Source organism: Mus musculus, chromosome 3 (genome assembly GCF_000001635.26).
Source record: "Mus musculus strain C57BL/6J chromosome 3, GRCm38.p6 C57BL/6J".
Lineage (NCBI taxonomy): Eukaryota > Metazoa > Chordata > Mammalia > Rodentia > Muridae > Mus > Mus musculus.
The window spans coordinates 100,091,226-100,114,790 of NC_000069.6; the positions used below are offsets into that span (position 1 = coordinate 100,091,226).

General features: G+C 42.2%; 1 protein-coding gene across 1 annotated transcript in view; it reads left to right on the forward strand.

Annotated features, from left to right (window-relative positions):
* Spag17 (sperm associated antigen 17) overlaps positions 1 to 23,565 on the forward strand; it is a 257,906-nt gene that overhangs the window by 205,809 nt on the left and 28,532 nt on the right. The window contains exons 37-45 of the mRNA NM_028892.4: positions 1,713 to 1,826; positions 2,435 to 2,480; positions 4,315 to 4,414; positions 4,556 to 4,603; positions 9,017 to 9,116; positions 10,157 to 10,250; positions 11,887 to 12,261; positions 15,483 to 15,619; positions 18,118 to 18,302. Of these exons, the coding sequence (NP_083168.3) occupies positions 1,713 to 1,826; positions 2,435 to 2,480; positions 4,315 to 4,414; positions 4,556 to 4,603; positions 9,017 to 9,116; positions 10,157 to 10,250; positions 11,887 to 12,261; positions 15,483 to 15,619; positions 18,118 to 18,302 (1,199 nt within the window). The remainder of the gene's footprint in view (positions 1 to 1,712; positions 1,827 to 2,434; positions 2,481 to 4,314; positions 4,415 to 4,555; positions 4,604 to 9,016; positions 9,117 to 10,156; positions 10,251 to 11,886; positions 12,262 to 15,482; positions 15,620 to 18,117; positions 18,303 to 23,565) is intronic.

The window sequence follows — 23,565 nt, forward strand, 5'->3', positions numbered from 1 at the left end:
TAAAGACACTCGCCTGCGTGGGAACTACCCAGCGCCCCCTCTCCCCCTGACCTCTCTTCCTTTCCCCTCCGGGCCGAGTGTTGCCCAGGGCCCCTATTCTGTTCTCAGCTCCTCCGCTGTATCCAGCTTGGGATGCCTGGAGACTGAGAACCTGGTACTGGGGGCTGTCCCTTGTCCACCACCTGCAGTGTGGGTGGTGGCTTCACACAGCCAGATGCCCAGCCTGGGCTACATGGCAAACATCCGGCAGTCCTCCCTCGTCCGCCTGCCCAGAGCACAGGAACTCTGGCTGGACTTGGGCTCTCTCCCTCCTCCCTCTTCCCCTACACCCACAGCCCTGCATACAAGTTCCCTCTCCCCACTATGGGGCATTTTATCTAGGGTTCCTCCCTTTGAGTCCTGAGTCTCTTACCTCCTAGGTCTTTGGTACATTCTAGAGGCCCTCTGACCCTCAACCTCCTACCTCCCAAGATTGCCTGTTTCCATTCTTTCTGCTGGCCCTCGGGGGCTTCAGTCCTTTCCCCCCCATCCAATACCAGATCATGTTTCTCTCTTCCCACCCTCTACCCCCATCCCCTTTACCTCTCAGGTCCCTCCTTCCCTCCTCTCTTGTAGTTGCTTTCTTCTCCCTCTTAAGTGGTACTGAGGCATCCTCACTTGGGCTCTTCAGCTTGTTGACCTTTTTGAGTTCTGTGGACTGTATCTTGGGTATTCTATACTTTTTTTTGTTTTTGGCTAATATCCATTTATTAGTGAGTACGTACCACAAATCCAGTCAATATTTTCTGTCCTTGCACTTATAATAAATTGTCCATTCCTAGTTTATTCCATTTAGTTATCACATAATGGTTTCACAGCTAACCTAGAAGGAATATTTTCCCTGATGGTAAATTTTTTTCCAAGCCTCCTTTCTTATCCTAGTGCAAATAGTCTGTGATACATAAAAAACCATAATTGCACTTTCATACTATAGAGGGCTCAAAATTACTTGTATAAATTTAGGAATTCTATAGAATCATTATTAGGAATTATGAAATCATCAATATGTCTACATAGCAATACTACAAGAGAGTACCTCTTTGATGATCTACAGAAGATCTGCCCAGTAGGGTGGGCTAATGCCCAGGAATCTTTAGAATATGTAATAATGACAGGAAAGGCATACCAGCAATAAGAATCGATCTGATTTCTGAAGGCCCTGCAATTCAGAGTTTACCGTTTGCAGCCATGTAAAACAGGGAGCCATCTCCAGAAAACTCACCTGCATGCCTTTAGCCTTTCCTAGATGTCTCCTAACAATTGATCAAATATGGGAAAGTAATATATTTCATCTAGAAGCAAAGGCATGGACTGAGTGACATACACAGAACCATACAGATGACACTGAGAGACCTGGGAATCATTTTAGTGAAAGGATGCTGAAGCACCATGTTAGAGGCAGGGCCCTCCGAAGTCCCTGTGCAGTTCTTCCCTGTGCCTTTAAAGCTTTGGTTGTGAGCAGATCAGCACTGTGTTTATTGTTATTACTAATCTACTGAGACAAAACTTCCCAGGGCTTGACCATTTAACTTTGTCGAGAGGTGTGAATTGTCCCAGTCCTGTAGTGTTCCTTGTCCCAGTCCTGTAGTGTTCCCAGTTGACCCTGATTGTGTCAGTGTATCTCTCTGCCTGGTTCTTGCTTCTTATCTGTTTGATTGATTCTCCTGATCTAGGACTATATAAACCACATCCTGAAGAAAGAAGATGAGCTACAGGAGATGACAGTCAAGGATTCCAGAACCGAGGAGGAGAGGGGCAATGCTGCAGATCTCCTCAAGCTGGTTATGGTGAGAGGGTGTCCCTCAGAGCAGTGTTCTTGCTACTGTCTCACTGTCAGGTGCTTCCATGCAGAATGCATATGGGGAAAGGCATAGCAGCAATAAGAATCGATCTGAGATTCCTGCCAGGGCTTTGAAGCATTTGCTTCATCCACATCATGGCTTATTTTTGTGGTAGTCATATCATGGGTTTATAGAATTTTCAAAATATATCTTCCTTTGGCTCTTCCTCTATTCACTGAAAATTCTGAAGATCCTCAAATAAAACATAGGTAGATAGATAGACAGACAGACAGATAGAAATAACTGCAGATATTTTTACTTTAAATATGTATTATTATTAAGAAATTAATGTTCCTTGAAATACTGAATAACTTAATGAATACAAAAGAAAAAGAAAAAAGTAATTTCTATAATGTCAAATGATTTCTATTCTTAGAAATTCATTACATAAAGGAACAACAAAATATTCAAATAAATTATGTATTGGTATTTAAAACACAAGTTCACTTTATGTCTTTTCCATGAGTCAAATTGAGCATATGGAGAATATTTCTAAACAGAATGTTTCCACTTGCAATACAACTAACCTCAAGTAATTCTAACCTTCATTTCAGTCTTTCCCGAAAATGGAGGAAACTACAAAAAGTCATATGACTAAAGGTAACTGGAATTTCATATTTTTTTGCGTTCTATCTAAGGTTTCAGAGGACTTTTTAACTCTACCTGTTTGTCATTCTGCATACCACAGCAAATTCTCTCAGAATCACCTCTGCTCCCATACTGGGCCATGCTGGTTTGCAATGGTTTATATTTTCTTTCTGCCCTGAACGAACTGATTCTTCACTTAATTCATCTTGAACTTTCCTCTGTTGAATAAAAACACTGATATTTTACCTTCTTGTTGATTTCAACTCCATAGAAAATAGTTTGGCGATAGCAAGGATCCAGGGGCCAATACCCCTGTGTGCATGCATATGGCTTCCAAGCAAATGCACAGACATTGCCCACCCCTTGCACTCTCCTACACTATACGTTATAACACAAACAGCTATTCCCAAAGGGGCTCCCCCTGTCCCCAACAAGTGTGATCATATCAGAGCAACAGTACAAGGAGTTTTGCTGGGGTCCTGTGTTCAGCTATGTGGCAGAGGCCCTAAGTTGCCTGTTGTGGGCTTCACTAAACCCTCAGACATATTTGGTTGCATGTTTCACAGTATTGTTTTGTTGTGACTGTTGCTGTTGTTGTTTATCTAGATTCTTCCCTTATTAAGATTTCATAGTATAACAACGTGACACGTGACCAAAGGTGATGGACAGCTACCCCTTCAGATGGCCATTATGGGAGAGGTCATCACAGTCTATAGTACTCGCCCTTCTGTCTATATACTCTGTTACCACGATTTTACGAGGTGGCCCCTGCAATAGAGCTGCCAGTGAACATAAATACAACAGGCCTTGCTAAAACTATGTCTTGGGTGAACAACAAACAATCTGTATTAATAGGATATCCCAAATATAGCATGTTATATACTTATCCTTTAGAAAATGCATTTAACTAAAATGCAAATATTATTTACCCTATATTTGACCTTACAAACTTATGCTGGGTCATTTGAGCTTGTAACTTTTGGGCCAAGAAAAAAAGCATTGAAGACAAACCTACAGCTTACTCAATATTAGTGGTTAAATAAACTATATTTCTCAGATTGGTGTGGGAGGGAAACAGCACACTGAAAACTGATCCTGATGCCTCCCAATGGGGATTATGAAGTCAGTGCCTCCCACTGTATTTCCTAAAGTGTTTTTTAAGGTTATTCCTACAAAAGCATGAGTTTTACAATAAAACAAGGTTGAGTAATATTTTATACTGTTTTACTTCTTACAGATGTATAACACACATAAATTAAAGGCTACAGAAAAGTCTCCCAAGAAGAAAACTTGCTTACCCTTGTCTAAATCAGTGTTTTTTAAGTTTTCTTGTCTTGAGCAGGTGTCCTCCTCTTTCTCTGACAAAGTGACATCTCACTGATACCACGTTCTTTAGACAAACTCTAAGCAACATCACCCAAAATTGTAAAATACATGATATATAGATCTTTAGAACTTGGTAGCAGGTATGTGTTTAGAGAAACAACTTCAGTATGCTGGCTAACCTGTTTTAATATGAGGGAAATCATTTCCCTGACACACAGCTTCCTTAGCGCCATAGGGCAAACACATTGTAATGCCCTGTGGGTCATAATTTGGGTCATAAAGATGGCGTTCACTAATACACATCCCACAGAAAGTATGGTGTCTGATTACTGCACGCTACAGCGTGGGTGCAAAAATCCTCCAAATCAACTGGTAACTTAAATGTGGGCTCTTGAAGAGCTTACAGGTGAGCAATTATGTAAGGAAGAGATGTTATAAAGAAGTCAATACTAAAAATAAAATAAAATTAAAAATAAAAATGAAAGAAGTCAATACTAACATTAATGTGTTACGTTTAAAGTTGCAGCCCACCTAACAGTTTTATTCAAGCAATCTATGGCTTCGGCTCCAAAATGTTCACCAGACAGCTACTCTAAAGAATTCCTTGAAAAGAAGTGGAGGTAAGCTATGACATACTTCTGTTCTAGTTAGTGCTGGCACACACTAAGGAATGAGGGGTGTGGGAATTATCGCAGCCGGCTCCCAGTATGCGGTGTTTGAGAGCAGTGACTCTTTACTGTGTTTTCCTTCTTTTCACACAGGAGTCTGTCACAGGGAACGAGCTGGAAAGAAAAGCTTGAGCAGCAGAGGTAATTCTGCCCTGGTATAAACATATGGTTGTGAGAAAACCAAAGTGGAGGAACCTTAAGAAGTCTATAGGTTACCAGATCCTACAGGCTCCCAGCCACTGCTTCAGCAAGGCACGGTGGCAGGCAGGCAGCCTGTTGGGCCCTTAGATAGATCTTTCCTCTCTCCTGTACCAGAACTCTCTGGGCTTTCTCTGGGCTTCTGGCAGTCCTAATGTACTCATAAACATTTTGGGACTTAGTCACTGACACTCAGGATTCATGGTGTCTGCTTCAGAAATGTATCCTGAACATCTTAGATTTCTTTTCCCTCCAGCCTGTGCTTAGGATTTCAACTCCAGCTTTTTAATACAGGAAAGAAGCCGAATGTGTTTATGTATCTGTGGTGGGCAGCTGCTTCGACACATGAATTGCTCCCTTCAGAACCATCAGCTTTATTAAGTTGTCAGGGCTACATTTTAGAATTATTGGAAAATGGGACAGTAAGACTTATTTTTTTCATTTACAAAGCTGAACCAGAAGGAGTATGTTGTCTGTAGTGGAAGAAAACCTTCCTGTCCCTACATATCTTAGGTTCCTGGCTGAGATCCCCATAACCAAAGACAAACTGGTCAGAGAAAATAATATGGATTTATTTACGTTTTGTATGAGGGAGGGGATGTCATTTAAAAAATGAAAATATAAAGAAATGACTGGGCCTGCAAATCTGTATATTCTTTTTGATTACTAGAAAGCCAAGAGTAAATAATATATGTGATGAAAATTATTACCTAATAGTAATAACCTAGGAGAAATCAATGGGTGAGGCCTGGATAGAGATGCCCCTTCCCTCTCCATAGAAGGGAAATACCTCTCACAGGGAAGGCTGGAAATCAGATTCAGGAAAAGGCTAGGAAAAAAAAAAAAAAAAAAAAAAAAAAACCTTCCTAAGTATTATGGCCCAGAAACAATGAATGAGGGGCTGTCTGTGGGGATGAGACTGGGACAAAAGGAGATGGTAACTTGCTGTTTTTATTTGGTTGGTTGGTTGGTTTTTGTTTGTTTGTTTGTTTGTTTGTTTAATGCACTTTTAAATTTTATTATCAATCTCAAAATTGCTGCATCTGTAAGAAAATAGGTATGGCCAATAAAAATAAGAATATTATTATGATTCAATAATGATGAGAATTGGTATGGCAATATAGTTTTTATGTCCTTTGGCAGCTTCATACATGTATTCAATGTATTCTGGCTACTGTTTTGCCTGTGTCCTTCTTATCTCTCCCCTGCCCCTCCCAGCCTCCCTCCTTCTCCCTGGCCCCTGCTCAGACTCATGGCTTCAGTTTGTTGTGTGACTCATGTGGTTTAATCAGGGCTGTCTATGTGATTACTTGCTGGACTGTGAATGCATTGGGAGGATCTACTGGACCCTGATGGGGTCATCAGTAGGTACACAAGTGATGGCACTATCTCCTTTTTACCTACATCTTAATAAGCAAGAGCTAGATGCCCTGAGTCCCGCCCCCCCCCCCCCCGTCTTTGTATACACGTATATAATTATCAAGGATCTGAGGGCATACTCTTTTAACCTCTCTTAAATGCTGTGGCTATCCATTAAAAAATGGGGCTCAGAGCTGAGCAAAGAATTCTCACCTGAGGAATACCGAATGACAGAGAAACACCTGAAAAAATGTTCAACATCCTTAATCATCAGGGAAATGCAAATCAAAACAACACTGAGATTCCACTTCACTCCAGTCAGAATGGCTAAGATCAAAAACTCAGGTGACAGCAGATGTTGGCGAGGATGTGGAGAAAGGGGAACACTCCTCCATTGTTGGTGGGATTGCAAGCTTGTACAACTACTCTGGAAATCAGTCTGGCGGTTCCTCAGAAAATTGGACATAGTACTACCGGAGAATCCCGCAATACCTCTCCTGGGCATATATCCAGAAGATGTCCCAACCGGTAAGAAGAACACATGCTCCACTATGTTCATAGCAGCCTTGTTTATAATAGCCAGAAGCTGGAAAGAACCCAGATGCCCCTCAACAGAGGAATGGATACAGAAAATGTGGTACATTTACACAATGGAATACTACTCAGCTATTAAAAAAATGAATTTATGAAATTCCTAGGCAAATGGATGGACCTGGAGGGTATCATCCTGAGTGAAGTAACCCAATCACAAAGGAACTCGCACAATATGTACTCACCGATAAGTGGATAATAGCCCAGAAACTTAGGATACCCAAGATATAAGATACAACTTGCCAAACGCATGAAATTCAAGAAGAACGAAGACCAAAGTGTGGACACTTTACCCTTTCTTAGAAATGGGAACAAAACACCCACAGAAGGAGTTACAGAGACAAAATTTGGAGCTGTGACGAAAGGATGGACCATCTAGTGACTGCCATATCCAGAGATCCATCCCATAATCAGCTTCCAAATGCTGACACCATTGCATATACTAGCAAGATTTCGCTGAAAGGACCCAGTTATAGCTGTCTCTTGTGAGACTATGCCGGGGCCTAGCAAACACAGAAGTGGATGATCACAGTCAGCTATTGGATGGGTCACACGGCCCCTAATGGAGGAGCTAGAGAAATTACCCAAGGAGCTATAGGGAACTGCAACCCTATAGGTGGAACAACAATATGAACTAACCAGTACCCGGGAGCTCTTGTCTTTAGCTGCATATGTATCAAAAGATGGCCTAGTTGGCCATCACTGCAAAGAGAGGCCCATTGGACTTGCAAACTTTATATGCCCCAGTACAGGGGAATTCCAGGGCCAAAAAGGGGGAGTGGGTGGGTAGGGGATTGGGGGGGTGGGTATGGGCGACCTTTGGGATAGCATTGAAAATGTAAATGAGGAAAATACCTAATAAATAATAAATAAAAATTTTAAAAAAATAAAAAAAATTTAAAAAAATGTTGTGGCTATTCATAAGCTATTCATAATTTTTTAAATCTAAATAGTCACAATTCAAAATTTTAACTTTTTTTTTTTTCAGTTTTTCAAGACGGGGTTTCTCTGTATAGCCCTGGCTGTCCTGGAACTCACTCTGTAGACCAGGCTGGCCTCGAACTCATAAATCCGCCTGCCTCTGCGTGGGTGGTTAATCACAAACCAGGGAAGGTGAGGCTCATAATCTAACTGTGTGGCATAAAAATAAAAATGGTGGGAACAGGCAATGTGGGCAGAGGATAAAGAAACCAGCATGGCCAGGACATGGAAGACGCACAGCAGATATGAGATCATTTGAAAACTCAACACTGACACTGGAACAAAGGCGTGTAGACCTCTCGATTGCCAGGTTCATTGATTCCATGTGAGCAGCCTCCAGACTGCCACACTTGAAGGGGAAGACCAGTGAGGCAGGAGAGAGAAGGTATTGTAATGGCAAATTAGACTTGTTTAAGTAAGATGGCGTATTGATTGTACCTTCACAGTCCTTCCAGGCATGCTGTCTGTGCACATTCACTGATCTCAGAGTCAGCAAACGTGTCTAGGGACAGCGAAAGTATGGTTTCTTGCGAAGTCTACTATACTGCCTGGTTGTTTCCCTTCAGAGATTCTGTTCGCCTATCTATAAAATGTGAAGCACGTCAGCCTTGGTGGCTGACAGTTGCTTAGAAGATGCAGTTGTCAAGATCATGAGCTTAAAGATGTATAACCTAGCTTGTCATTCATCCCGACTCTGAACTAATTATGCTGTAGAGTACATATCTAGTCTTTAGGTTTTTACTATAAAATGGAGATAACAAGGCTCACCTGAACCCCAGTTTAGATCTCACTAGCCTTCCCTGTGTATTGCCTCCCCAGTAAAGGCATTTTGATTTGGAAGAGCCAACTCAAAGAAAGCAGTGTGGGTTGCCCCTTAACTTTCTAACAGCCTCTTAGGCTTAGCTCTTTGTATTGTGTGGTGGCTGCTGCTGCTACTGAAATTATGGAAGCTGTCACTTACAGCCTGGACAACCTCACAGCCTCAAAAACACCCATACACTGGAAGGGCACCATGGCTTTAGACATTTGAGATCAACTGGCATTGTTAGTCCCTATCTCATACAAGAATCTGATTTACAAAAGAAGAAATGTGATTGCGGAAGTAGGAAGTGAGCACCCTATCCCCAAGTGGAGGCATTAGATGGAGCACCCCTTCAATCCCAGTACTAGAAGGCAGAAGCAAGTGGGTCTCTGTGTGCTCAAGGCTAAGTTGGTCTATAACACAATTCCAGGCCAGCCAAGGCTAAATAGTGAGACTCTATCCCAAGAGGGAGAAATGTCCATCCAATTTTTTTTCTCCTCAGTTTTCTCATCAGTGGTTGTAATGGTTTCCAGTGGGATTTGGAGGGAAAGCACAAGCAAAATAACTTTTCCAATGTGTTTTGTGTGTCTTCTCTTGCATATCATTGTGGAATTGTGAATCAGGAACAATATCAAGAAAACACAAAGCTACCTAATGCAAATTAAGACAAAAGAAGTAACACCTTATTTTAAGTCCGAATTGAGCTCGTTATTTAAGTCAAAGGTAATTAGATGTAATTGATAATCATTTACTCTTGATAAAATGGTGCATTGCATGTTAAAATCTTTTCTGATACTCTGCGCCTTTTGCAACAACATGACCAAATAACTCTCACACTTCAAAATCTGTGTTTGCACAAGCATACACAATAAATTCTCTACCCATATGTGACTGCTGCTCCCTTCTCTCCCTTGCATGTAACCATTAACCAATCTGCCTCTTACCTTCTAAGCTCTTCTTTGAGCCAAGTACTCTCTGTTGCTGATTAACCTGCTGATAACAAACTCTATCTTAGTTAGGGTTTTACTGCTGTGAACAGACACTATGACCAAGGCAACTCTTATAAGGACAACATTTAATTGGGGATGGCTTACAGGTTTAGAGGTTCAGTTCAGTATCATCAAGGTGGGAACATGGCAACATTCAGGCAGGCATGTTCTACATCTTCATCTGAAGGCTGTCAGGAGAAGACTGGCTTTCAGGAAGCTAGGAGAAGGGTTTGAAAGCCCACCCCCAGAGTGGCATACCTACTTTAACATGGCCACACCTACTCCAACAAGGTCACATGTCCAAATAGTGCCACTACCAGAGGCAAGCATATTCAAACCACCACAAACTCCAATTTGAGGTTTTATTTCATTAGTTTCCTCAGCCATCAACTGTCAAAACACCATTAACTTACTGCAAGTTCTTAGAAGCCCACAGACACTGAACATTCTCCTCTTCCATGTGAGCCCATTCCTATGACCCTAAGTGACACAACTGCCTCCCCCTCACTGAACCCACAAAGCCAAGTGAACACTTTCATGTGTCAACAATGCCCTGGAGTTCTTGAAAATTCAGGATACTATTATTAATCAGAGGAAATTCCAAAAACCATGACTAGTTAACAATGACCAGAAATCTATGTCTCTTGCAGAATTAGTTGTCAACCTTACCTTTAGGGCCTGGTCACCAACGCCCATTATCTTAGTTAACATATCTGTGACAGTTACTTAAAATAAGTGTGTATCTGACGTAAATCTTATGACTTTTCCCTTAAGTATGATTATCTGGAGAAGTTTTCCAAAAGCCTGCCTCCTTTTGTGAAGAAAAATGAGGCCAAACTCATGACAGCTGTTCCGGATCTCTACTCGGGTAAGATGTTAATATGGTTCCCATGCCTATCACCTGAGCTGAACTGACCCACAGTCAATACAGCCCCTTCAGATGTAGCTGGTTCTCACATCTGTTGTCTTAATGACAGCGGGTAAGCAAACATGCTGTTGGCTACATGCTACAGATACGTTGGTGTTATATAAAGAGAGCAAGATGTAAATTGAATTTCAGGTCCATTATTTGTGCCTAAAGCATTTGGAAAATCAAACTAACCACAGGACGAATGAGAGGTTTTGTGAGACTGGAGAATTCACATGGTCTCGACATAATTCACGTGCTTGTTAATTACAGCAAGTGAAATGAATATTCATGTCCCACAAAGATACAGCATTTTACACCTTAGTCAAGTAATTAAATTTTTATCAAAGCTAACACTTTCTATTATTGAGGGCCTTCCTCACAGACTGCAATGTATGTAGTAACTCTACAGAATTCATGTCAGAAATCCTTAATCTGAATGCAAGCAAGAGAACATAATTGGCAAATGCGTACCAGTCCGTAGACATTGTACGGTACAACTGGCTTGGTCTCTTCAAATAAGTCGGGGTCAGGGTGCAAACATTGTTCAATCTTAGAACCCTTGGCTAACAGGCATGTGACCTTAGGTTTAGTGCCCAGCACCACACATACATACTCAGAGTCAGGATCATGAAACCAAAAAGATGAGACAACTATTGTCGTTCAAAAGAGACCATGTGGCATCAAAGCATCGTGTAACAAACCAAAGGTAGAAGTGCATGAGTTTCATTAGGGAACTGTATATCAGAAGACATGGTGGAATCATTCGCTTCTTGGGTATAACGATGGAACATGGAGACAAAAGAGAATGTATTCTCAGCAGATGTGTGCTGAGAAGCTGAAAGGGTTGACATTGAAATAGAACGTAGCCCTTCTGTAAGCTGAATAGTGAGGAGGCCCAGAGAGAAGAACTTTCTACTGCATAATGTTATAACTACAGTATATCTACCCAGATTGTGCAGGGTCAGAAAAAGCATGAACTTTTAAAGAGAGATTGCAAAGCAAAGATCAGGGCTAGAAAACCAACTTGTGATCGTGGTGAGGAGAGATCCGTGATCCTGAGCTGATGGCCATGAGTGGTCAAGCTCACCACAGCCCGGAGAAAGCCCAGTCCATTCCTCCAAAGGACAACAGGCTTTCAAGACAGTCTTTAAGCAGCTTTATATCTATTTGCCTTCCCAATCATATTTAATTTTGTTTCACATTGTATCTGTTTCTTAAAGATACATATTCTAATGAAGAGATGCACTTTTCACAGTAATGAATATTTTGAAAATCATTTTTGTTTAGTAGGTAAAGATAGGGGCAGATGGTTTGGCCTCTTGGTAGCACAGCATGGTGACAGCTCCATCTGGTCCTTCTGCTCACAAGATCCAGCCAGCTCCAAGGGAGTATGCACTCTGCAGACACTGCCTTGTTTGTTAGTGGCAAGCCAGGATCTTATTGTGAGGAATCTCTCAATGATGTGCTCATGGGAGAGTGGAGAGGCATCCTTCTCATTGAGAAAGCCATTGTTCAGTGTTGTTTGTATAAGCATCAGTTGTCTCTGTGTCATTGACCATAATGTGACTTTTATTGTTTGGTTTGGGATTTTTAGATTCTACACTGACCGTAGATACAGAAAAAGAAGCCTCAAATACACATCCCCTTCTAAACCAGGAGGTTGCTGAGAATATCCAAGAGTCTCCTAGGGAAAAAGAAACGGAATACGTAAACAAATCTCTCCAGACCTCTTCTTCCCAAAACCAATATGAAAATGTAACAATATCTCCCAAGGAGTCTGTTTATCAAAGTCAAACTGAAATTGAAACCAAAGATACCAAGGAATCTGCTATCCAAAACTTCACTGAAAAGTTTAAGAAATATACCAAGAAGTCTGCTAGCCAAAACGAAATTGAAGATCTAATAAAATCTACCAAGGAGTCTGTTAGCCAAAGACAAACTGAAAATGTCACCAGACCTCCTACTGAAGGTATGCCTGTAGTTTGCTCTCTTTATCTCACAGGTTCAAAGTAAATGTTTTATGTCTGCAGAATGCAGGACCCTCTTGTGCACTGAGAGTTCAGGCACTTGCTGCCATACCTAGCATTCTACATGTATGCTGAGGATCCAAGCTCAGGTCTCCATGTGCAGGAAATGCTTCACTGACTGACCCTGCTCCCTGGCATCATACAATTTACATATTTATATTATATATATATTTTAATATAGTATATGTAATTATATATGTGTGTAATTTATATATTAAAATGTTACTCGGGCATGGCACTGGGGGGGTGGGGGGAGGTGGCACTGGCTGCTCCCCTAGAATACTTGAATTCTATTCCAAGCACCCACATGGGACTTCCAACCATCTGTAACTCCATTTCCAAGGTATCCAACACCCTCTTCTGGCTACCTTGGGGATTAGGTATTCATGTAGCATACAGACATACAAGCAGGCAAAATGCTCACACTCATAAAATTTGAAAAAAGGAGAGGTTACACCTACTTGAGAAGCTGAGGCAGGAGGATTGTAAGTTTAGGCCAGCCTGGCCAACTTAGCAAAACTGTGTATCCAAAGAAAAAGAACCCACAAAGACAGAAGATACTTGTGCTAGTTGTGATGGTGAGAGCCTGTGAGAAGGGAAGGAAGGAGTAGGCAGCCAAAGTAGAGTTGAAGAGAAGCAGGTGGCGGAGGTGGCTCAGTGGTGATGGATGTGCTTGCTGCACAGCATACCTGGGGTCCATCATCCAGAAACCCATAAGTGAAGAGCTGGATGTGACAGTGCATTCCTGGAAACCCAGAGCTGTGGGGGCAGAGGCAGGAGGGTCCTGGGGCTTGCTGGATAGCAACTCTAGCCAAATTTGGTGAGCCTCCAGTTCAGCAAGAGAGTCTGTCTCAAGAGTTAAAGTGGAAAAGAATTGAGAAAGAGACCAAACATCAACATCTGACCTCTGCATACCTGTGCAATGCACCCACACACACATACACACACACACACACACACACACACACACACAGAGAGAGAGAGAGAGAGAGAGAGAGAGAGGGAGAGAGAGAGAGAGAGAGAGAAGAATGTGGACATATACATACAACATACATACATACATACATACATACATACATAGAAAAATGGTAAAAAATAATTACTTGGAAATTCATCACTGAAGTGAGTCTGTTGGGCTGGTCAACTGAATGGGCATTTGGGAAAAAAGAAAAAGCAAGGTTGATCCGAAAGTTAGCTTGTATAACATGCTGTGGAGGTAAAGAGTTTCTTTAGTTCTTCTGTCTCCTCTTCTGCCAGGCAGATATCATGATATGCACATGGCTAGATGCATAGGAGAGTAATGGAAATCCACTTGCTTAATATACATGAACTTCTTGGTGCAACACACAGCACATGGCAATCTCCTTGTCAGGAGTTCCCATTAGGAGTAATAAATTTATGAGCAGTTAATTAGCATCATTGGCTAAAGCTATTAGAAAGGCTGCCTACATAAAGAATGGTGACCCACAGGCATCAGAGCACTAGCTGCTGAGCTCCACCTCCAGAGATCCTTCTTACTCCTGATCGACAACAGGACCTGTCTAACCTATGTCCTATGTCTGTTTTTCTAGAAGCTACCCTGAGATGATGGTACCCAGATACTTTTGGTGCCCTGTGGAATCTGACTCTTTGGGGTTCACATTCCACCCCTAATACTCATTACAGCTTCTTAGGCAATTTATCTTCTGAACTTCAATGTCCCGCATCTGTAAAGAGGCAGAGAGAGAGACAGAGAGATGAGAGACAGGCAGACAGACAGACAGACAGACAGATAGACAGAGAATACTTCAGCTGTAGTCACTGCACCTTCTCAGTTTTCTTAATGAGACCATTGCATACCCTAGCAAGATTTTATTGAAAGGACCCAGATGTAGCTGTCTCTTGTGAGACTATGCCGGGGCCTAGCAAACACAGAAGTGGATGCTCACAGTCAGCTAATGGATGGATCACAGGGCTCCCAATGGAGGAGCTAGAGAAAGAACCCAAGGAGCTAAAGGGATCTGCAACCCTATAGGTGGAACAACATTATGAACTAACCAATACCCCGGAGCTCTTGACTCTAGCTGCATATGTATCAAAAGATGGCCTAGTCGGCCATCACTGCAGAGGCCCATTGGACTTGCAAACTTTATATGCCCCAGTACAGGGGAATGCCAGGGCCAAAAAGGGGGAGTGGGTTGGTGGGGGAGTGGGTTGGTAGGGGAGTGGGGGTGGGTGGATATGGGGGACTTTTGGCATAGCATTGGAAATGTAAATGAGCTAAATACCTAATAAAAAATGGAAAAAAAAAAAAAAGAAAACTCAAAGTTGACTAAAAAGGGGAGAGGTGGTGAATTTACTCCTGTAAAGCATAGGTGGCAGGGTGAGTCCCACAGACAGCCACCTCCTCTCCAAGGTGAAGCAGCCCATGAGCACATGTGCGCTAGCTTGTTTGCCTTTATATTCTCCCTGCCTTCCTCTTGTCTTCCTTTGGTCTGATTCTCACCACAAAGGACAGCTCACTCCCATGCAGCAGGGGTCCTGATCCTAGAGACCCAAGTTTCCAACTCTTCTAGACCAATAGGCAGAATGGTGGTGTCTTCATCAACTTCCATAGAATTATCCAGGGTCAGGCCTTATGGCTCTGCTGGGGACATGTGCAGTCCCAAGGACACACACCAGAATGCCACATTTCCAGATGCTTATAGGGTAGAAGTGAAAATTCAAGGGGGAATAGCTGGCACACTGAGCACACAGGCTAAGGGGTCCCCTTTAGTCCCTTGGGCCCCCTCACAGCACACTAATCCACCCCACCCCATCCCCACCCCCAATCCTGTCAACCCCTCCTCAGCTCCCCATGGCAGCTCAATGCTCTCAGGGCTCTCGGTACCTGCCCCTTCACACACACACACACACACACACACACACACACAGACACCACTAACAATTGCATGCACATAAATACATCTACATACACATAAATAATAAAGTAAATATATCAATATATTACTATATAGTACTGAAGTAAAAATTGATTAATTAACTAATTAATTAATTAATTACAAAGAAAGGAATGACTGGAGAAAGTTTCCAGGCTGGTTCATGCACTTCTATGAACATATATCTCAACACTTCTATAACAATATCTCAGACGTGCTCTAACTTAATTTTTTTTCTCTAACAGAGCCAGACATTTATATGCCAATCAAAATTCCAACCCAGTCATTGCTGCAGGATGTTACTGGACAAGCAAGAAAAGAGAAAGTGAGGTTACCTTATTACATGATGAGCTCCAAGCCCAAATCTCAGCCTTATGCCAAGGTAACAGAGATGCTTGGGCAAGTCTTCCAGGACACTCTGTGCAATTGAAATGCACTCAGTTTCGTGCCAGCTCTGTGCCCTTACCATTCTCCCACAGGAGCACACACACACACACAAAAAAAAAGGCTCTGCTCCCACTGGCTGGCACCAGCTTCTGAGATTCACCAGCCAGCTGGCAGGTCCCTGGGAGCAGTCACTTTGGGAAGAATAATTCAGGTGCTCGATGTCATTTACAGGCATTATTGGCCTCCCTTCTGCCTGTCAGCCAGGGCTATGCCTTTTTGTAAAGTCTCTCCATTCTGGTTAAATGGCAATAATTCCTCAAACTGCAGTCTTTTATGTTTGCAAACCTAAAGTCACTTGTTTGCCTTGAACCTTGCTCTCTCTGCCCTGTGTACCCTCACTTATGGACAGCCACAAAGCTGTCTATTGTCACCTGCTATTCTTTCAACACTGCCTGGTCACTCCTAAGAACTGCCAACCTTGGTCCAAAGGAAAAGGAAACTTTACAATCTTCCTATCCAGCCACTTCATTTGAAACCTGTAAGAAGGGACCCGTTACTCTGTCACACATGTTAGATACAGGAAGACAAAAGACAGAAAGAATCCAGAGTCTGACTTCTACAGACAGGACTGTGTTCATTAATACACACGGCTAGGAGAAGCCTCTCTCCTCAGGGAATGAAGGGTGTCTGCAAAGGGAAAAACTAGCTGGGACCTGTTATAGGGGTGGGGGGTGGGGGGCAGCAGGGGGCAGCTCTGGAGATTATGTGTGGATCTGTGGTCTGTGCTGGAATTGTCTACTTCAGGAAAGACAGATCATCTTGGGAGACAGGCGACAGGCTGTCTTCGTAAACATTTCCCTCTGGGTGTGGCTGACCAATAAAGTTGGACAAGGTCAGAGGTAATCTCTTGGGAATCCTGTTTAAAAGCTGAGGATCTCTATCAATGTGGGCCTGAACTCTTCTCCAAGCTCTTCCCTTGGTGCTGTCAACCTGTCTGTCTATAGCATTAATAACTCTTCTGATGATCTCCTACCTCAAAGGAATACTGTACCCCTAAAACCTAAAGCTCAAGACCTTTCACTTAACAAAGCTTAGGATAATGTCCAAAGAATTTGATCTGGCAAAAACTATGGCCTCATGTTGTTGGAAATAGAATAATAAATTCAAGACTTTACTGGAAATGAAACAGTTTTCAATATATAATTCTGCATAATGGGATGCCAGCATAGAAAAAAAGGCAAAAGTGGCTGGCATGAGAATTTGGTAAGATAGTGGTTTTTAAGGTTGCCATCCTGTATCATGGTCATGCCGCCCCCACCCTATCATAAGAAATGTCTGTTCTTTTTCCCTTTAGATCAGAATATGCCCCATTCCAAAATTCCTCACCTTGTTAGCTTAGGGTCCAAAGCTTTATCTAATAAATAATTTGAGACTTGAGATTGCCTCCTTTTCTGATCATGGGCTCAGTCATATCACAGACCTGTAACTTTCAGCTTTCAAAGTTGTTAGACCAGTAGGCACCAGTCAACACCCAAGGAGGGAGAGACCCAGCATTCTCGTTCTCTATGACTCTGACAAGCCCTAAGAGCATCTCATATTGAAAATGGACCACAGCAATCTATTAGTTAAAATGTGCTCTTTCATCCTACCCTGCCCAGATCACTCTCCTTTGGCCACTGTGGGTTTCCTCTCCTGTCCATCCTCGGAGCCTTTTAGATAACGTTTTCCCACCAGCTCTGATAGAAATACTTGCTTATGCTTACAAGTTTATATATATATATTTATATATATATATATATATATATATATATATATATATATATATCCTTTCTTTGCTTCCATGGCACATGCTAGCTGTCACCATTGCCATGTTACAGTTGCCACGTTACAGTTGAGTCATCATGTTGCTGATCATATGTAACTGATAATCATGCTTGAAAACTTAAATGTGAATATGTATTATGTACGGGTTTGTTAGAGATGATGATTCTGACTCTCTAGGTCTGATCTGTGACAGAGTCTGCAGGTTAATTGCTGGGTGATGTCAGTGATGGGCAGAGAGCAGAAGTTCACTGTGTGGCTTCCAGATCAGCAGCATTGGCAACACCAGAGAATGTTTTAAATGCAAAACCCTCCCCACTCTGGACACAGAGAGTCTGAAACTCCAGGAACAGGAACAGTAATCTTGAGTATTCCAGAGGACTCTGCAGGAGCCTACGCAACCCTAGTTAGCCACTGTCCCAGAGGAAAGAGCATGAACCTAAGAATCAGGCGAACCTGGGGTTAAGACTTCTCTACTTAAGCATTCAGCAAATGATTTCTTTCAACTCCGAACTTGCACTTTCTTTTCTTCTAACCAAAACCTAAACTATTTATATAAGGATGTTGTAAGAATTGCATGTACATTTTTAAGTCTTCCCTCTGGTGTCAGCAGTATTTTCTTTAATCAGAAACTCCCCTTCTCCCTTTTGTCAATGTCTCTGCTCTACAAAGGTGGAAGATCCTGTTGGGGGAAGAGTGAATACATCCTCCATCGCATCTGCTGCTATGTATAACCCAAACGCATCCCCTTTCGGGTTCCACCTTCTCCCACCATCTGTGAAGTTTGGAGTGCTTAAAGAAGGACACACCTATGCGACCATTGTGAAACTCAAGAATGTCGGCGTGGACTTCTGCAGGTGAGGCAAAGGCACCAGGTGCCTGCCCATGTTCCTTTAATGCTTGTCTTTCCTATATTAATGACCACTTAGTGAACTGTAATGACATCTTGAATTCTGTATAATCACATCATTTATTTCTTTATCTTCTCATACATTCTTGAACAAGTCAGCATAGACTGGACTCCAACACATGATACCTGCTTTCATGCCTTCTGTAAGTCATTATTCAGGCTTCAGTAGAAGCCACACAACTCTGGATCTAACCTAGCAAAAACAAATAATTTGTACAAGCACTTCAATAATTAGTACTCAGGACTTGAAATGGTATGTCCTAGTTTCCTCTCTCTTGCTGCCATAAAAACCATGGCCAAAAGCAACTTGAGCACGTAAAGGCTGATCCCAGCTTGTGGTTGTATTCTCTCATGAAGGGAACTCAAGGCAGGAACTCAAGGAAGAACCTGGAGGTAGGAAATGAAGCAGAGACCATGGGGGAATCATTGCTTACCAGCATGCTTTCTTATAGAACCCAGAACCACCTTCCCAGGGGTGGCACTACCCACTGTGGGCTGGGCCTTCCTACATCAATCATTCATCAAGAAAATGCCCCCCATAAACTTGCCTACAGGCCAATCTTATGGATACAGTTCCTCAATTGATGTTCCCTCTTTCCAGGTATGTCAAGTTGGCAACCACTATTAGCCATCACACTGTAATAATCATCAACTCTGATGACCTGAATAAACATTTGTGCCTGATAGGAAAAGCACTCTCAAAAAGTATTGTGCATATTTAAGAACCATAACATAATATCATAGAACACATAGATATTTCAAAAGACTATTGCAGCGATGCAAGTAATTTTTATGTCCAGAGTAGCCAGAATCTACTCACTCTGCAGGAATTCTGTATATTGTTCAGTTTTCCTGCCCCCAGTCCTCATAAACGTTAGGTCTCTAGACTTGTTTGCCAAGGGGCCTTATTGTCCCTGGAATTGGAATTACAGGATGTGGTAAGACACTCGGGTCCTTTGGAAGACTGAGCAGTACGTGTCCTTAACCACTGAGCTTCCTACCTCTCCAGCCCTTGCTTTGTAGACTTTGACATGTTTCCTCCTCCTGCCTTGATTCAACCCTTGGTAGCCATGCTTGTTCTCCACTTCTGTGTGTTTGTGTTTTCATGTGAGTCCACATGAAAGTGAGGTGATACGTTTTCTAAGTCTCACTTCTTTCACTTGCCATGCTATCCTCTAGGTTTATCAATGCAATAGCAAAAGGCATGATCTCTTGGTTCAGGTTTTAATATTATTCCATTTGTTTAGATCCACCATTGCTTATTTTTATCCACACATCTATTAATGGGCACCTAAGTTGTTTTTCTATCTTGGCTATCATGAATGGCACTGCAGGGTACAGAGCAGTGTTTATCCATACTTACAAGATGGAGTTTTTAGTTCTTTTGGATACACTCCCAAAGGAGGGGCTACCAGGTCCTGTAGCTGCTCAGATGTCCAATATGACTTATCTTTGGGTTCTCTCTCTCTCTCTCTCTCTCTCTCTCTCTCTCTCTCTCTCTCTCTCTCTCTCTCTCTCTCTCTTGCTTTTTTGGGGTTTGTTGTTGTTGTTGTTGTTGTTTGTTTTTTCGAGACAGGGCTCTCTGTATAAGACCTGGCTCTCCTGGAACTCACTTTGTAGACCAGGCTGGCCTCAAACTCAGAAATCTGCCTGCCTCTGCCTCCCGAGTGCTGGGATTAAAGGCGTGTGCCACCACGCCCAGTGGGGTTCTCTCTTAAACTAGTCGTCTTAATGGGTATGTGATAGTATCTCCTAATAGTTTTAATTTATATCTGTCTGATAATTAATAATGTATACTTTTAATGTGCTAATTGGCCATTTTTATCTGTTCTGTGGAGAAATGCTAATTCAATTTGCTCATTTTTACATCAGATTATTGGGGTTTTCCCCAGGACTGAATCGAATGAGTTCTTTGTAACTTTAAGTGGCCCATCATAAACAAGCTGGGGTTATGTTTTCTGTGCTTGTTGCTTGCTTCCAATGCAACTTCACTTTATATTTGTAGTACAGAAGATTTTTACTTTAATACATTACTATTTTACTTAGTAATGTATTGGGTCTTGATTGGGTCTTTGGCTTTTGGTGTGATAACCAAAGTAACTTCCAAGGTCAATGTTGGTAAGACTTCTCCCCTTATGAATTTATCCGGGAACTTTATAGTTTGAAATATCATGTTTCAGTTTTAAATTTTGAGTTAGAGTCTTAAATGTAGCTCCATTTTCATTCTTCTACAGAGACAATCCCAGTTTTGCAGCACCACTTTGCTTGTTTGCTTGCTTGCATTCCAAATGCTGCCCCAGATGTCCCCTCTCCCAGAGTCTCTCCTCCTATCCTCCCTCTCCTTCTGAGACCCACCTCTGTATCCTCCAACCTGGAGCATCCAGTTTCTGAAGGGTTAGGCACATCCTCCCTCACTAAGGTCAGACAAGGCAGCCCTGTGGGGGAACAGATTTCACAGGCTACAACTTTAGGGGCAGTCCCCATTCCATTTGTTGGGGGACCTACATCGAGACTGAGCTGCATATCTGCTCATATGTGCTGGGGGTCTTGGTCCAGCCTGTGATGCTCTTTGATTGGTGGCTCAGTCTCTGAGAGCTCCCAGGAATCCAGGTTAGTTGACTCTGTTGGTCTTCCTATGGAGTTTCTATTCCCTTCAGAGCCTTTCATCCTCCTCACAGCTTTTCCACAAGAGTCCCTGACCTCCGTCCAATGTTTGGCTGTGGGTATCTGCACCTGTTTCAGTCAGCTACTGGGTAGAGCCTCTCAGAGGACAGTCATTCTCCTGTCTGCAAGCCTAATAGAGTATCATTAGTAGTATCCAGGATTGATTCTTAACCATGGGACGGGTTTCAAGTTGGGCCAAGTCATTAGTTGGACATTCCCTTACTCTCTATCCCATCCTTGTCTCTGCACTTCTTCCCCAAGATGCAGGGTGGCCAGCCATCTCATAAACCTGTCTCCTCTGCTGTGCTGGACTGACTGCCCATCCCTCATGTGTGAGCCACACTGAACCCTTGCTCTTTAAGCTGCTTCAGTCAAGCACGATGTCACAGCACAGCAATGTGAAAAGTGACTAACGCAGGAATCCTTGTGTTAATCATCCGTTCTCTCTAGTATCAGTCTGTCCAGGTGTTCTTTCTCTTCCTGACTCAATCTATGTGATGATTTATGGGGTTATTTATTTATTTATTTATTTGGTATTTACTTCATTTACATTTCCAATGCTATTCCAAAAGTCTCCCATACCCTACCCTACCCTCCCCACTCCCCTACCCACCCACTCCCACTTCTTGGCCCTGGCATTCCCCTGTACTGAGGCATATAAATTTTGCAAGACCAAGGGCCCTCTCTTTCCAATGATGGCCGATGATTTGTGTTTTTAAAGAAATATATTCAAATTTCATATAAGTTATTCTATTTGGTGGTTCTTATTTCTGAAGTATCATACATTTTTGTTTTTGTTTTTCTTTTCCAGTTTTCTTTGGCTAGCTGAGAGCTATGAATTTTCTTTACTTTTTCAAATAAAGCTTCAGTTTTATTGACTCTGCTCTTTTTTGTTTACTGTTGATTTATTTTCCGCTCTGGTTTTTATTCTTTCCTTCCTTCAGCAAATTTGAGATAGGCTTGTACCTTTCTAGTTCCTTGATGTGTAATCTTAGACTATTTAATCGAAATCTTTCTTCCTTTTTAATTGCTGTCTGACACTATTCCTGAGGACACATGAACAAATGTCTACTCATCCGAGACAGGGAACCAACGATGGACCAAAGTAAAAGCCCACCGAAGTCCATTCTGGCAAAGCAGTGGTCTTTACTGGGGTTAATTATAGGAATACGGATGAGAGGCTGCTTACAGGAACAGAAATGACTCAAAGACAGTTACATCCCAAAGCTCACCTCAGCGGGGTTCACAGCTCACAAAACCTAGAAAATTAGAGAATACATGCCTAGCCTTCAGACCACTCAACATGTTGGGGAATGTCTCTTTCAGGCAGCTCAGGTGGCCTGGGCCTCTTCAGACAGTTCACCTGGTCTTTGCTCCTTCCAAGTGCCTTGGCTGATCTGAGCTTCTTCTAGTCAGCTCAGCTTGTCTCGAAGTGTCCTTACTGATTAGATATTCTTGGGGAGGGAGTGACCTGGCAAATCTGTCAGAGTTAGGGACCTGTTTGAGTCATGAATTCCTATACCACAGGCAGCTTCCCAGAATGGACTATTTCACCTCCTTAGACCATCCTGCCCTGAAGGAGCTTCCTCCAAGATGCAGGTGTGTATCTGAGAGGAGACTGGTGCACATATCAATGCAGACATTTCTTGAGATAAACCTCCCTCTTGGAGATCGCTGCTTGCCCCCTACAGGGTATGCCTGTACCTGACTTCCTTTACCTGCGTTCTAGTCTCTCTCTTGAGTTTCTTTTTCACTCTTCCATTGTTTGTTCAGGAGCACGGGGCTTAATTTCCACAGAATTTTCCAGATTCTTTCTGTAATTGACTAATTATTTCAGGCTACTGATGTCTGAAATGATACTAGATATTATTATAATCATCTATGTTTTTAAAGACTTTTTGTGAATCATCCTTTGGTCTACCTTAAAGAACATTCCATGTGTGTTAGAGATGAACTTACAGTCAGTTGTTCATAGAAGCTTCAATATATGTCTGCCACATTCATTTGGTCAAAGACTGAAGTCATAGCTAGAGGTTTGTTGGGTTTTTCCCCCCCTCTCTAGTTGACTTGCTCATTGTAGAAAGTGATACTGAAGTGTCTGATTAGTATTGTATTTATTTTATGTATGTGAATACACTGTCGCTGTCTTCAAACACACCAGAAGAGGGCATTGTATCCCATTATAGATGGTTAAGAGCCACCACGTGGTTGCTGGGAATTGAACTCAGGACCTCTGGAAGAGCACTCTGGTCAGTGCTCTTAACCACTGAGCCATTTCTCCAGCAAGTATTTTCCCTTTATTTTTATCAGTGTTTTCCTTGTATGTTTAAATTTTCTAGTCAGTAGACGCCAAGCTGAAGAGATAAACCAGAAGGTCCAGCTCCATGCTTGTGATGCAAGTGAAAGGAGTTTTCATACAAATGCTAAACAGATCTACTTTTATGTGTACCATTCAATAGTTATACTTGTAATGTGTCAATTATGAACTTTTGCTATCTAAAAGGAATAAAAAAATAGACAATGGGCAAAGAAATTATAGTGACCAC